General features: G+C 50.5%; 1 protein-coding gene across 4 annotated transcripts in view; it reads left to right on the top strand.

Annotated features, from left to right (window-relative positions):
- Nucleotides 1–15,644, top strand: part of DROSHA (drosha ribonuclease III) — a 129,664-nt gene that overhangs the window by 38,859 nt on the left and 75,161 nt on the right. For 3 of the 4 annotated variants that reach the window (XM_055132420.1, XM_055132406.1, XM_055132424.1), the window contains 2 exons: nucleotides 9,352–9,521; nucleotides 14,866–14,990. In XM_055132420.1, coding sequence (XP_054988395.1) covers nucleotides 9,352–9,521; nucleotides 14,866–14,990 — 295 coding nt within the window. The remainder of the gene's footprint in view (nucleotides 1–9,351; nucleotides 9,522–14,865; nucleotides 14,991–15,644) is intronic. The other variant, XM_055132414.1, reaches the window with a different exon arrangement.

Here is a 15,644-nt window from a genome sequence, read left to right as displayed (position 1 = left end):
CCATATGGGATGCTGGGAATCGGACCCGGGTCGGCTGTGTGCGAGGCTATCGCTCCAGCCCTTTACACCTATTTTTATTCATTGTTTAGTTTTCAAAGCTTGCTATTAAAAAAGCATAAGTGCATTTATGATGGTTTTTTTTTTCTTTGCTCTTTGGGTCACACCCAGTGATGCTCAGGGCTGACTCCTGACTTTACACTCAGGAATTATTCCCTAGCAATGCTCAGAGTGCCCTATGGGATGCCGGGGATCAAACTTGGGTTGGATGCGTGCCAGGCAAATGCCCTCCCTGCTGGACTATCGCTCCAGCCCTGGGATTATTTTTTTTAAGAAGTGCATTTTTTTTTTTAATATTTTTTAGGAGTAGAGCTGTGAGTTACGTCATTATGTGTAGTATCTTTTTAAAAAATGAGTTTTGGGTGGGGAGGTAGTACGTCAGGGAGGGCAATTGTCTTGCATGTGGCTGATGCAGGCTCCATCCCTAGAGCCCTTGATGGTCCCCTGAGCACAGAGGCAGGAGTGATCCCTGAGCACAGAGCCAGGAGTAAGCCCTGAGCACCGCGGGTGTGGCCTTCCCTCAGAATGATGGTATTAAAACTGGGTGTCTCTGCTTTTGCTTTTGTCAGGGAGGTGCTCGAGGCTCCCGGACGGAGCTTAGGAGGCCCGGGGACCTCACCGCGGCGGCTTTGGCCAGCTGGGCTGTGGTCTCCGTGCCAGGGCTCGAGGTTGCAGTGCGGGGGATACCCTGGCCGTGCTTGTGGGCCCCCAGGGCTGCGCTTCAGGCCATCTGGACCTTGTGATGCCGTGAATCAATCCCCTGCCTCCCCTGGTTGGGGGTCCCGAACCCAGGGCCTCCTGTTCAAAGCCACGTCCCCACGCCTGGTGGTTGGGTTGGTTGTTTGGGGGCCACACCTGCTGGTGCTCAGGGGTCACTCTTGGTGGTGCTCAGGGTACCATATGGGATGCCGGGGATTGAACCCTGGTCTGCTGCCGTGTAGGGCAGACACCCTACCCTCCTTACTGGCGCCCCCGCCCCCGGTGGTCAGATTGCTAATGAACTCGTTGGGCGCCGTCTTTTGCTTGCACGCTCTTGGGCCCCTCCAGGAATTCCTCCCTGGGTGTCGCCTCAGTGTCACTGATCAGGGACCTGTGGCTGTCCCCCAGCCTCTGCCACCCCGGGCTGGCTGATGTCCCACCTGCGGATCTCTCTTCCCGCCCCTGGCACTGACCAAGTCATCAGTTCAAGCCTGGGCCGCTCTGTGACGGGGCAGGGCGGGAAGTAAGCGGGCCTTGGCTGTGGGCCTGGGGTCTGCACCTGGGGGGCTCAGGCCTTCCCCAGCACGTCTGCCCTGCTGCCCCCCCCCCCCCCCCCCCCCGCCTCAGAACCCTCCTTGGAACGGGTTGCAGTTTGCTCCGCAAACAGGCCGGCTTTGCTCTGGGGTCTCGGTCCCTCTTGCCCTGACCCCCGGCCCCTCAGGTCAGAGCCTCCTGCCGAGAGATCAGATCCAGAGGCGGCCCCGCAGGTCCCGTCTTCACTGCCTGCCGCGGTGCCAGTGCCCTTGACTTTGGCCTTGACCGGGCCGGTGACCGTCACCCGGACCGGGCCTGTGTGCTGCCTGTTCCCTGCCCTGCTTGGTCTCTGCCGCCTCACGTGGACTGTCCCCCGCAGTCTGTCCCTGATTCCTGTTCCTCAGGCCGCTCGGTTACGGGGCTTCGTGGCCTTGTCGGCCTTGCGTCTTACGTGGCTTGTGTCTTAAGCGCTGTCATTGTCGACACAGGCTTGTGATCGGAAATGCTGCCCACTGCTTTGGCTTCTCACACAGACGTGGTCTCGATCAGTATATTGTCTCGTTTCTCAACACCTCTGCAGCATCCCGGGCTATTAGTGGACATTTAATTGTGTGTGTGAGTGCTCCCCAGTGGTGCTCAGGGCCCCAGGACCACGGCTCAGTACTGGACTCAGAGTGACCGGCTGGCAGGGCTCCGGGTGGGAGAATATCTCAGAGGTCCAAAAATTCACAAATGATGTCTGAGAAAAGCGTCAGTGCACACCGGGGCATTTGGTAACGCAGGTCGAGAAGCTTAGAAGATACCTGTAGGCCAGGGATGTCCCTTGGTGTGGGGCATGCGCTTTAGGTGTAAGAGATCTGGGCTTGATCCTCAGCAAGTTTGGTCTTTTATTTTCTTCCTCAAAAACAAAAAAGGAGAAAACAACAAAAAACCTTCTTATGCTTTTGTTAGTGCAAGTATGAAGAATAGATTATAAAAGGCCTCCTACTAGGAATCTACTAGAGACCCAGTGACGTAGTTCCACACTGATTCTCAAAAGGGGGAAAGGAGGGGCCGGAGCGATAGTACAGCGGGTAGGGCATTTGCTTTGCACTCGGCCAACCCAGGTTCAATTCCCGGCATCCCATATGGTCCCCCAAGCACTGCTGGGAGTAATTCTTTTTTTTTTTTTTTTTTTTTTGCTTTTTGGGTCACTCCTGGCTCATGCACTCAAGAATTACTCCTGGCGGTACTCAGGGGACCATATGGGATGCTGGGATTCGAACTCGGGTCGGCCGCGTGCAAGGCAAGTGCCCTACCTGCTGTGCTATCACTCCAGCCCCGTGGGAGTAATTCTTGAGCTCAGAGTCAGGAGTGACCCTGAGCATTGCTGGGTGGGACCCAGAAAGCCAAAAAAAGAAAAAAAAAAGGAAAGGAGGATGATTTTGTTTGTTTTGTTGTTGTTTTGTAAATTAATTTAAAAAATTGAATCACAGTGAGATGCACAGTTTCAGAGTTGCTCATGGGTGGGTTTCAGTCATATAACGTTCCAACACCTGTCCCTTGGCCAGTGTCCATTTTCTACCACCCAGTTTCCCTCCTGTAACCCCCACCCCTGATGTTTTTATGCTGTTGGAGACTGAGTTCTAGGTTGTTGGCGGGGATCCTCATTCAAGAAGCCGTACACTCAACCAAGTCCCTGATGAATTGCCCTTCCACCCTGAATAACCATACAAATAATCCAAGTAAAGCCAAAGAATCCGGCCTCCAAGGGGCAGTGGGTGAAGTCTGTCCGTTCATTAATGAGTGTCCAGCTTCATTCCCGACACACAGGCTCCAGTTCTTCCCCAAGAATTGAGCCCGTGTCCCGGTTCCAGTCCCCGGGTGGGCACAGTTCCTGCCACCCTTAGCTTGCCCGCGCCACCTCCTCGTTTCTGCCGTGTCCCATTCAGCTCAGCCATCGAGGTAAAAACTGCTTCTCGGCCCTCGAGGACACCGCCCCGTAAATCCCCGGCATGGACACGTGGCCGAGAGACCGACCAGGAGAGCCAGTGCTGGAGCAGTGGGGAGTCGCGGTGGGCAGCAAGGGGGCCCGCCACTGCCCCAATCTCCTCCCCGGCTGCTGGGGAGGGGCCTTGCCCCAGCCCGGCCCCCACGCTGGGCCCCCACGCTGGATCGGCTGCTCTTTCTCAGGTGCCTCAGAGACGCGCCCCCACTTCCGCACCCCGCACTGCCACCCTCTGCCCCCGCCCCTGCCAGCCCTCTCCCCGAGGCCGCTGGTTCCCGCCCCTGCCTTTTCGCAGCGGTAAGTGCCTGCCTTTGTAAGTCTGTACTTGCCACTTCAGATATTTAGCAGGTTCCAAAGTGGATTTACAGTTTTCCCTTCGGTGCTAATCAGCTTTGCCGCTGATGCATGTATGTTGGAGAGAAAGGTGTGCCCAGGTCCCGCGGGGCCGGGGGCAGGTGCTTCCCAGGCAGTCACTTCGCACCCAAGCCAGATATTAATCGGTGTCCTTTGGCGCCCTGCTCTCCCTCTCTCCCCTCCCCTTCCCTCCCCCTCCCTGTCTGCCCGCCTGCCTATCCCCTCCCCCTCCCTCCCTCCCTCCTTCTCTCCCTCCCTTCCTCCCTCCCTCCCTCCTTCCTTCCTTCCTTCCTTCCTTCCTTCCTTCCTTCCTTCCTTCCTTCCTTCCTTCCTTCCTTCCTTCCTTCCTTCCTTCCCTCCCTTCCATCCTTTCCTTCTCTCTCCTCCCTCCCTCTCTCCCTTTCCCCTCCCTCCCTTCCTCCCTCCCTTCCTCCCTCCCTCCCTCCCTCCCTCCCTCCCTCCCTTCCTTCCTTCCTTCCTTCCTTCCTTCCTTCCTTCCTTCCTTCCTTCCTTCCTTCCTTCCTTCCTTCCTTCCTTCCTTTCTTCCCTCCCTTTCTTCCTTCCATCCTTCCTTTCCTTCTCTCTTCTTCCTCCCTCCCTCCCTCCCTCCCTCCCTCCCTTCTTCCCTCCCTCTCTTTCTCTTTCCTTCCTTTCTTCCCTCCCTCTCTTTCTCTTTCCTTCCTCCCTTCTTCCCTCCCTCTTTCCCTCCCTCCCTCCCTCCCTCCCTCCTTCCTTCCTTCCTTCCTTCCTTCCTTCCTTCCTTCCTTCCTTCCTTCCTTCCTTCCTTCCTTCCTTCCTTCCCTTCCTTCCTTCCATCCTTCCTTTCCTTCTCTCTCCTCCCTCCCTCCCTCCCTCCCTCCCTGCTCCCGGCAGTGCTCAGGAGACCATGCTGTACCAGGGATGCAGCCAGGCCCCTTGCCCGCGACGCCTGTGCTAGCCCGCCGTGCTCCCTTCAGTTTGCAGGTCTTCCTTCCCTCAGTTGGGTGGTGACCCCAGGTGCCTCGGCTTGTGTTTCCCTTTCTTGAGTCTTTTCTCCCCTGCATGTCCCTTTCTCCCGAGGAGCCGCGGGGCGGGAGGCGGCCGCCAGGAGCTCTTCGCCGGAGAGTGTTGGCTCAGTTGGCTCATGTTTGATTGTGCCGCTGTGCCCGGCCCCCGGCCCACAGCTCTCCCTCATTTTCCTGATCCTCATTTCGGATCCTGACGCTGCCCCCCCGCCGGGCACTTGCACACCTGATGCCCTCTTCAGGGCATTCGGCCACGTCCCGCTCACGAAGGCTCAGCTGGTCTCCGTCGTCCCCACTTTCCTAGTGTCGGTGTCCGCAGTCCAAGTCCACGCATGCTGACTGTCGGCTCGCTCTCCTCGGACCCTCCAGGAAGCACCGGTGCATGTGGGTGCAGGGACAGGCGGGATTTGCCGGGCTCCGTAGACGAGAGGGCGCGTCTCTGGCCGAGGAGCGTGTGGCACGTGTCCCCTGCCGGTTCAGAGAAAACGCCTTTCCAGACGGGCTCCGAGGAAAACCCGCACCGCGCGGCGGGAGGGTGTTAATCAAAGGTGACTCTCGGATGAGCGGCAGATGTTTTGCAATGAGGCATAGCGACCGCTGGCTGCCAGGGGCAATAATAATCCGAGTCACTAGACAGGACGTGGCCTCCTGTGGGTGCTTCGTGTGTTAAGTCGCTTCTTGGCCATTTTCTAGTTTCGGAGGCCCCGAGTCTTTGGTGGACCGAAGAGAAAGCGGTGTTTGAAGATTCCTCTAGGAGTGTGTGTCACTCATTATTGTCAGTCCCCTTCATTCTCTTTTGTCTGTTTGTTTGGGGCCACACCCGTTAGAGCTCAGGGCCTGATCGTGGCTCTGTGCTCAGGAGTCAGCCCTGGAAGTGCTCGGAGGACCCTGTGGGTTGCCGGGGATTGGTGCTCGGCTCGGCAGCTTGAAGGCCAGCGCCTTGCCCTCTCTCGAGTCCTCTCCGGCCAGCCCCTTGCCTGGGTTCGGGGGAGCCGAGAGCTTGTAACATACTGGGTTTTCCTCATGACTGTGACCGGGGGACCGTTCAGAACGACAGGTATGCGAAGGGAAAGACCAGGCTCCTGTCTGGAAACCAGACCCAGGCCCGGGAGCAGAGAGACGGTGCAGAGGTGCCTGGCTCGCAGGTGGCTGACTCGGGTTCGAGTGCCAGCCCCACATCCGGCCCCCAAGCTCGGGCAGGAGTGCGCCCTGAGCCTGGAGCCAGGGGTAAATGCTGAGAACAGCCGGGTGTGGCCCCAAAGTGGCTCTTCCCTCCCCACCCTACACCCCCCCGCCCCAAGGCAGCCAGCCAAAGGCGCTGCAGAGTCGGCAGAGCCCTGAGAGCCCCGCACCCAGCAGGCCGCCCCAGTGGCTCTCCCTGAAGCCCCTGCCCTCTCTTCTGCCCGAGACACTTGGGGAGGAGTTCAGTGAGCTCCTGTGCCCCGGCTGTCCGTCACGTGACGCTTTGTCAGTAGTCAGCTTTCCTGATTGCTCACTCATTCGTTTAAGTCGTTTTGTATTTTGGCTTGGGACCACAGCCGGCAAATGCTCAGGGCCTACTCCTGGTTTTGCACTCAGCAGTTCCTCCTGGCGGTGCTGGGGGATCGAACCTGGGTTGGCTGTATGCAAGGCAAGCAAGCGCCCTCCTCCCCCTTGTCCTATTGCTCGGCCTGCTGATGGTTTAAAATGGGCTGGAGCGATAGCACAGCGGGGAGGGCATTTGCCTTGCACGCGGCCGATCCGGGTTCGATTCCCAGCTTCCCATATGGTCCCTCGAGCACCGCCAGGACTAATAATTCCTGAGTGCAGAGCCTGGAGTAACTGCTGTGCATTGCCGGGTGTGACCCCCAAAAGGTAAAATAAAATAAAAATGTCGCCTCCAGCCCCATGGGACTCTTCTCCACAGCTTCCTCTTGACCCAGTCTCGCTTGTCGCGGCTTCTTCCCATCTCCTCCCTGCCTCTGCTTTATGCTCCCCGGACACCCAGCTCGCCCCTGTGCTTGCGGGACCTCGAGCGGTCCCTGTACAAGAGGCGCGGCATAGTGCTTGCTGAGGGAGGGAGGGGCGGGGCTCGGGGGTTCAGGGCTGCCCGTATGTCCGTGCCTGTCCAAACTGCCTTAGACCGACAGGCGCTCTGTGGCCTTGAAGCCAGCTCCCTTCCAGAGCAGTGTCTGAGATGCGGATAAAACACAGGAGCCACAGCGAGTGGGGCGCTGCCTTGCGTGTGGCTGGCCTGGTTTTGAACTCGGGCACCCCATAAGGTTTCCCTGAGCCCACCAGGGGTAATCCCTGAGCACAGAGCCAGAAGTAAGTCCTGAGCACTGCTGGGTGTGACCCCCCTCCCCCCCAAACAAATAAAAACCAGATCCAGTGCTGGAGTGATAGTACAGCGGGTAGGGCGTTTGCCTTGCACGCGGCCCACCTGGGTTCAATCCCCCGCATCCCATATGGTCCCCCGAGCATAGCCAGGAGTAATTCCTGAGTGCAGAGCGAGGAGTAACCCCTGAGCATCGCTGGGTGTGACAGCCCCCCAAAAAAGCAAAAAAATAAAAAGCAAAAACAACCCAGATGCAAAGGAAATTTTGTTATATATTGGTTTGGGGGCCACACCTGGTGATGCTCAGTGCTTTCTCCTGGCTCTGTGCTTAGGGATTAGTCCCGGTGGGCTTGGGGGACCACGTGGGGTGCCAAGGATTGAACCCGGGTTGGCCACATGCAAGACAACTGTCTTACCCACTCTACTGTCTCTGGCCTCTTATATTTTAATTTTTAATTGAGTAAGGCACTGTGATCGACAGTATTGTTAACAACGCTTTCCCATGTCCGTATTCCAACACTCCATCCATCCCCCTGTGCCCGTTTCCCTTCCCCAAGGGTGTCCATGCCCTTCCAGCCCCCCACCCCAACCTTACAAACTCAGTTCTGTGGTTCCAGTCTCCCATTGTGTTGCCTTTGGCCCTTTGTTACTATCTTGCTATGGGTAAAGAAATTTTGAAGTCTACTCTTCTCTCATTTTGTTTTTTTTCTCAGAGGAACAGACCTGCCCAAGTTCTTACCCCACAGTAATTCATATTAAACCATTCCGTTCCCGGGGCTGGAGTGATAGCACAGCGGGTAGGGCATTTGCCTTGCACGCGGCCGACCTGGGTTCGATTCCCAGCATCCCATATGGTCCCCTGAGCAGCGCCAGGGGTGGTTCCTGAGTGCAAAGCCAGGAGTGACCCCTGTGCATCGCCGGGTTTGACCCAAAAAGCAAAAAAAAAAAAAACTAAAACAAACAAACAAACAAACAAAAAACATTCCGTTCCCGGGGGCTGGAGCGATAGCACAGCGGGTAGGGCGTTTGCCTTGCACGTGGCGGACCTGGGTTCGATTCCCAGTGTCCCATATGGTCCCCTGAGCACCGCCAGGAGTAACTCCTCAGTGCAAAGCCAGGAGGTGACCCCTGTGCATTGCTGGGTGTGACCCAAAAAGCAAAAAAAAAAAAAAACACCAAAAAACATTCCTTTCCCTTCTGTTCCGTAGTACCCCAAGTTCCTTGGGCGCCGTTCCTTCTTCTCGCACGAATAAGAGAGAGAGATTTGTGCCCACGCAAGGCCACCACCTCTGTCCCCTCTTTCCTCCAGGGATGCGTGACCCTCCTCTCTCATCCTCGCGTGTGGCGGGGTCTGACGCGTGTCTTCTGAACCTGCTTCCTGTAGCAGGGACTAGGCATAAAAAGGGGGTGACCCGGTGGGGATGTACACGCTGGCCAGGAAACGAAGCCCAGTGGGAAAGCCGATGTCTCTCGAACCCCAAAGAGGACTTACATTTAGCGGCTGACTCCACTTCACCAAGTGTGGGATGAATCTGTGTCTTCCGGGCAGGTTGTGGATGTGTTGTCCCGTCCCCCGCGTTGGGTGACGGATGCCTCTGCGAGCCTCGGCGTACTTGGTTATTTGCTTCATGTACGAACTCCGTAACGATCTTCATGATCCCCGCTTCCTGCGCCGTTCATCATACATAGCAGGTGCGGCCCATTAGCACCTCAGAATTAGACCGTCGCACAACAATAGCTTATATTAAAAACATCCATAAATACCTCCTCAACGCTCCGAGTTTCCTTAAGACAGGAACACCAGCTCGTAAAGAGCTCTCATCTGTTATCCCAGGAGAATGATCAAATATTTAAGACCTTGCAGGGTTCTGTTCATTAGAGTTGGCGGGCCTTTATGCTGGGTGGTTTTGCACCTCTCCCCTCTTTCCGTCTGCACCTCGCAAATGGAGCCTTTGGTCATTTATAATGTTGTTGCCGGTTTAGTCAAGGAGCTGGTTAATGAGCGAGCACTCTTCCATCAGTGGCGTGGGTCGCTTTCATATTATTTGGCACCTGGATGAACAGTGCAATTTGCCGTCAAAGCCCTCAGCCCCCACCCCTGCCTTGCCCCCAATCTTTTTTTTTTTTTTCTTTTTTGCTTTTTGGGTCACACCCAGCGATGCACAGGGGTTACTTCTGGCTCTGCACTCAGGAATTACTCCTGGTGGTGCTTGGGGGGCCCTAGGGGATGCTGGGAATCGAACCCGGGTCAGCCACGTGCAAGGCAAATGCCCTTCCCGCTGTACTATCGCTCCGGCCCCTCGCCTCCAATCTTATTTTTGTTTGGCTGATCGATGACTGGCAGGTATCGCTGACTAGCCCTATGTTCTGTCTTCCCGCCACCCCAACTCGGACCCCAGACGGAGGGAAGGAAGTCCTGTCCATGCACCAGATCCTCCTGTACTTGCTCCGCTGCAGCAAAGCCCTGGTTCCTGAGGAGGAGATCGCCAACATGCTTCAGTGGGAAGAGCTCGAGTGGCAGAAATATGCCGAGGAGTGCAAAGGCATGATCGTGACCAGCCCCGGAACGGTACGTTCTGCTGTTTGCACCCCCAGAGGCTGAGTCATCTTTCCCAGGCCTGAGCGTTTCCTCCACAGCACTAAGAGAACATTGCCAAAGGCCCTCCCATGCGCACTGCTCCTGGCCTTTGGAGCACCCTTTTCCCTTCCAATATGTAGTAGATGTGAAAAGAATAGTTACCTCGTAGCTCTGATTGGTCATTGGTTTTTGCCCGTTCGCTTTGGAAGATGAGGAAGACTAAGGAGAAGGACCCAGAGAAGACAGTACAAATTTAGTCCCGTTTCCTTTTCCAGGGGTGACACTGTTCACTTTCCCGGCCTCTTTAACGATAACTTCTCATACTGTGTGGAAACAAAATTGGCACTTTAGGGGCTGGAGTGATAGCACAGCGGGTAGGGCGTTTGCCTTGCACACGGCCGACCCAGGTTCAAATCCCAGCATCCCATATGGTCCCCTGAGCACTGCCAGGAGTAATTCCTGAGTGCATGAGCCAGGAGTAACCCCTGTGCATCGCCAGGTGTGACCCAAAAACCAAAAAAAAAAATTATTGGCACTTTACTGTTACATATTAATACTCCAGCATTTTCCTTCTCATCCTCCAGAGAGAACCAATACTGCAGAAATATTTTTTTTTCTTTAGTTTCTTAGCAATGTAATAAAAAAGAGAGGTCCCTGAGTTATTTCACTAACCCTGTATTGTTGAATACTTAGGTTTTACTCATCTTTTTGTTATAATAACGTGGTATTGAATTTGTATATATATGTACAAATACATATACACGTATATCATGTATTGTTCAATATGTGTCCATTTAATTTCTTAGAAAGCAGTGCTATGAACGTATGTACATTTAAATGACTTTTGGAACATGTTGTAAATTGCCTTCCAGAGAGTAGTAAGATTTGCTCTCTGAGTAGCTGAATGAGACTTCCCATTTTTTTTTTTATTGGTTATGCTAGTTTAATTTTAAAAGAATTGTTATTTTGATAGGGAAAACATTATGTGTGTATGTGTATGTACATACATACATATATGTGTATTATTAGTTCTGTTTGTATTTACTTTGGTTTTGAGCAAAAATGGATATTTCAAATATTTATTGGCCACTCATGTTCTTTTTTGGTAATGGCCTGTTTTTATTCTTTGTCTGTTTTTCTTTTCTCCGATTTGCTGTTTCATTTATCCTTTGTAAATATGTCCCCCTGGTCACTTCAGCTTTTTTGTTTGAAGCTAGGTGTCTAATGTTAATTTTTTTTTTTAAGTAAATGTACAAAAATGAAAAGTAAAAACTTAAAAGATAGTTCTCTCCTATGAAGAAAATGCTGTTTTCCATATTGAATAAAATCAGTATTTTTCCCTAAAGCACATAAAATCCTTTTCTCTTGGCATCTTTGTCAGAATGAAGTTCCCCAGCAATAGGGAATTAAACTGCTTCCACGAAAAGATCCAGAGTCGTCTATTTAAATAAAGCTGTTGCTGTCAGGAGTTGGCCAGATGGTTTAATAGCCTTGATTCGTACAAATGAAAATGCTGGACCAACGTTTTGTAGCATGACGGCAACATCTGCACAAACAAAATGTTGCTCGTGGCAAACAAAACCTCCCATCTAATACTGATTATTTTAAACCCGTCTAGAAAAGAAAAGCATTTAATAAAAAAAATGTCTAACCATAAAACCTGTTCTATTTTACTTATTTATTTTAGCCATAAAACCCGGGGCTGGAGAGATTGCGTAGGGATCTGGTGCTTGCCTTGCACGTAGCTGACCCCAGTCCAGTTCCTGGCCACCTGTCTGCCCCGCCCCCTCCGGCTCCCCGATGCCCACCGTGCACAGAGCTAGGAGTAAGTCCCGAGCACCTCTGGGTGTAGCCTTAAAACAGAAGACAAGCCCACAAAACTCATTTCAAACTACGAAGTTTTAAAAATGTTTACCACTAGATTGTCAAGCCACAGAAGGGATTACTAATACGCTGCAGTGGAGCAGGAGTGAGAGTCCACTGGGTAGAGCCTCGCTTTGCACGCAGTGCACGTGGCCGGCCCAACTTCAGTCACCAGCACCATGGGCAGGAGTGATTCTCGAGCACAGAGTCAGGGGCACCCCGAGGAGTAGCCCCAGCCACCCCGATATAAAATAAAATAGAGAAGCCCTAACGCGATAACCCTGACCTTCATTTTTCTCCTTTAAACAGTAGCTTCAACATGCATTCTTGTGCCCTCTCTACAGCTGGGTCAGAGGGCGGGTGGAGGCGGTGGTAGGGAAGATGGGCCTTCTTATTTTGTGCATCACTGGAGTGAGCTGCAGTGGATGCTTGGGTGGCTCACCCCCCCCTCACCCCCACACACTTGGCCTCCTTCCATGTTCCTTGGCATGGCTTCATTTTCCTAGAATCCACTGGAGAGCTCTTGAAAATACAAAAATATCTTGATCCACAACTCACCTTCCACCCCCAGATAGTCCAGGTAAATGAGGACCCCAAATCTGTTGTGTGTGTGTGTGTGTGTGTGTGTGTGTATAGATGACAGTGATAGTGATATATATATATATATATATATATACATATACATATATATATAAAATTATGTGTATATATATATATATATCCAACTGCTTCTGATTGATCTGTTGCTTGGTTTTCAGACAAATGGCACAGGTAACGTTTCCCTCCCTCGCCATTATCATCCCACCATCATTTTCAGCTCATCGGTTGAGGGCTGGCTATGTGAGCCAGGTGGCAGTGAGGCCTCTATCTCTTATCTCCCATGCTCAATCGGCTGTAAACTCATGGCGATTCCTAGGAGAAGAATCTGTCACAAATGGTCAAATCATGGAAAACGGTCAGTTAGGAAAAGTCTCTGGTTTTAGGTGATACCACTGAGCTAGGCTGCCGGATTCGGACCATAAACTCCTCAGAGAGATCTTTAAGAGATCATAAACGTATATACATTTTCAGTACGATTAAATGTATACACTTGAAATGGTATTTGGTGAGTTTTGAAAAAAAAAAAGTGGAAACCAATCGATGACGAAAAGCTTATGCTGGGAGTAATGAAAATAAAAAGGAAAATTTAAAGAATGAAAGGTGAGTTAAGGTGCTAGGTTTAGGAATATGTTAAAATTAAGTGTTTAAAAATATGTCTGAAAGAGGAAGATGTCTTGAAAAGTTAGTATGATGGGAATAACCCTTTATTATATATAGACTTGAGAACCTGGCAAGTAGACATGATACCACATTTTGTCCTCTGGCTACTTGCTTTGAAAGATTGCCTAATGATAAGAATATTGGAGAATTTATTAAAATTTTCAAACCATTATGCTCACATTAAATACTTTATTGCTGTAGAACTTAAAAGAATTAATCTTCGCTTGACACTTTGCATCTACTGAGGGATCCCTCTGTCATTAGCAGAAATGTTCTTTGCTCCACAAAGATGGTATGAGAGCTGTTGTGTGGTCTCAACATCTGCAATTTCTCTCTGCCGCCCCTCCCAATAAATTTAGAGATGCTACAGACATTTAAAATTAATATTTCCCCCCAAATTAAAAATGAAATGAAATTAATCTTTCTTCTCCTGACACTGTAGCAGGGTTGCGGGCATCATGGAGAGCTGAGAAATTCATAGTATTCTTTAATTGCTCAAGTCTTTTAAAAACATCTGGCTGCTTTGATGCACAGAGGGGTGGGGAAAAAAATACAAGTTCCTACTGTTAATAGGCATAGAAATAACTTTTTTTTTTCCCTTTTTGGGTCACACCCGGCGATGCTCAGGGGTTACTCCTGGCTCTGCACTCAGGAATTACTCCTGGCGGTGCTCAGGGGACCATATGGGATGCTGGGAATTGAACTCGGGTTGCCGCGTGCAAGGCAAACGCCCTACCCGCTGTGCTATCACTCCAGCCCAGAAATAACTTCTTATTAGGTTACTCTTGACCACATTTTCTTTCCGGTTGCTAATGTTTAAGGTCAGACGTGCACATGTCAAGATACCAATGCAATTTTGATTGTTCAGTGACTTGCCTATTCTTGGGAGTCTAAAGAGTAAGTTTTTTTTTTTAACTACTGTGGATGAGTGAATATCTAGACATTTGTTACTTTTCTTGAATTTGTCAGATGGCTGCCTAGGCCTAGAATTGTGAGTATGATCATCGACTTGTCCCAGTTGCTGGGGGACGCCCTGTGTGGACAAACTTGACCGCCAACCAGGCACAGGTGCTGGGGGTTGCCGTGGGGACAGAAGGAAGCATATCAGCCTCAATGTGGATCAATACTCTGGCCCTTAGCTTTCATGTTAAACCCCACAGTCTCTTAGTAAGAATTTAGCTTCTAATGAGAGACAGCCCTGAGGGCTGTATGTAAGCAATGAGAATGCTAAGATATATTTGACACAAATTTAAGTTTTCAGGATAAAAGGCATTTTACAAATGATTCTGCAGACATAGTAACTTAAGAAAGAGTAAGCTGTTCAGTTCTTTATTAGTTGTGCAAACACACACATACACAGCCATGAACTTTTCTGTAGAAAATTTTAAAATGGTCTATATGGACATAACACAAAAACTTAATCCTTTGGCCTTTGTTCCAGCTACCTTTTAATTTGGACTGGGGCGATAGCACAGCGGGTAGGGCATTTGCCATGCATGTGGCCGACCCGGTTTAGATTCCTCCATCCGTCTTGGAGAGCCCAGCAAGCAACTGAGAGTATCCCGCCCACATGGCGGAGCCTGGCAAGCTCCCCATGGCGTATTTGATATGCCAAAAACAGTAACAACAAGTTTCACAATGGAGACATTACTGGTGCCCGATCAAGCTAATCGATGAACAACGGGACGACAGTGCTACAGTGCTACCTTTTAATTTAATGGTGTGGAATTGAAGGAATACATTAGGTGTGCTGAGTACTAATCAGGAGAGAGTCATTTATGAAAAGGCATCTGTTTGCATTCTAAGAGGAAGCGAGCTATTCATTTGAAGTGTGAAATAAAAGAATAATAAGCCAGTACTTCTCTGCCCTCTGATGTATACTACTTCCCTTGTGCCTCTGGAGGGGTTAAGGAAAAGTTATATCTGACTAGGTGTCCTTTTAAAAGTTTAATTTTTAAAGGTTTCTCTGTGGACTGCAAAAAAGGACAAAATCATTGTTCATTATGCCAAATGGCACAGACTCATTTGCAGGGCTGACATTATAGTTTTTATATAGTATAGCTGCTATGATTAAAGGGTTTTCAGTGACATTTTCCCTTTGGGGATGAGGCTTTCCCAGGAAAAAAATCCGATTAATTTCTTTCCTGCTTAGGTTCGAGTCAATACCTCACGACTTCTTCTGGGAATAAATGGCTTTGATTTTTCTCTCCAGAAACCAAGCTCTGTCCGTATCGATCAACTGGATCGTGAACAGTTCAACCCTGATGTGATCACTTTTCCGATTATCGTCCACTTTGGGATACGCCCTGCACAGTTGAGTTATGCAGGAGACCCACAGTAAGATATTTCTTGGTGTTTGTCTTAGCCAATTTCACCTTCTACTAACAGCCGAAATCGCAGAGAAATACCCTGGAGTGAACATGTTCCTTTCAAAGGGCCAGGCTTCCAAATTGAGGTCACCCAATAAATCACATTTTGGTAGCTACTGAAGAATCATTTTCTCTTCATACTGACTACAGGAAATCATTATTCTATATATTCTCACTGGTAAACAGTTGATGTGAGTTCTGCATATATACACACACGTATATATGCACATATATACATACATATATGTGCATCTATGTGTATATATATATATATATATATATATATATGTATGTATGTATGTTTTGGGGTCACACCCAGTGATGTTCAAGAGTTACTCCTGGCTTTATATTTAGGAATTACTTCTGGTGGTGCTCAGAGGACCATATGGCATGCTGAAGGTCAAACATGGGTTGGGCACAGACAAGACAAGTGTCCTACTCACTGTGCTATCTCTTCGGCCCCAAAGCCTGTAAATATTTTCATCTTTAAAGAACTATTCTCTATTTGCTGTTACAATATTGCAAGACCTCCCTTCCCTCCCCTCCCCTCCCCTCTTCTCCCCTCCCCTCTCCTTCCCAGTGCTCTCTAAAGAAAAGTAGCTCCATATTAGTTCCTAGCACT

Source organism: Sorex araneus, chromosome 1 (genome assembly GCF_027595985.1).
Source record: "Sorex araneus isolate mSorAra2 chromosome 1, mSorAra2.pri, whole genome shotgun sequence".
Taxonomy (NCBI): domain Eukaryota; kingdom Metazoa; phylum Chordata; class Mammalia; order Eulipotyphla; family Soricidae; genus Sorex; species Sorex araneus.
The sequence above is the reverse complement of the archived record's forward strand: the minus strand, read 5'-3'. Positions and strand labels throughout refer to the sequence as shown.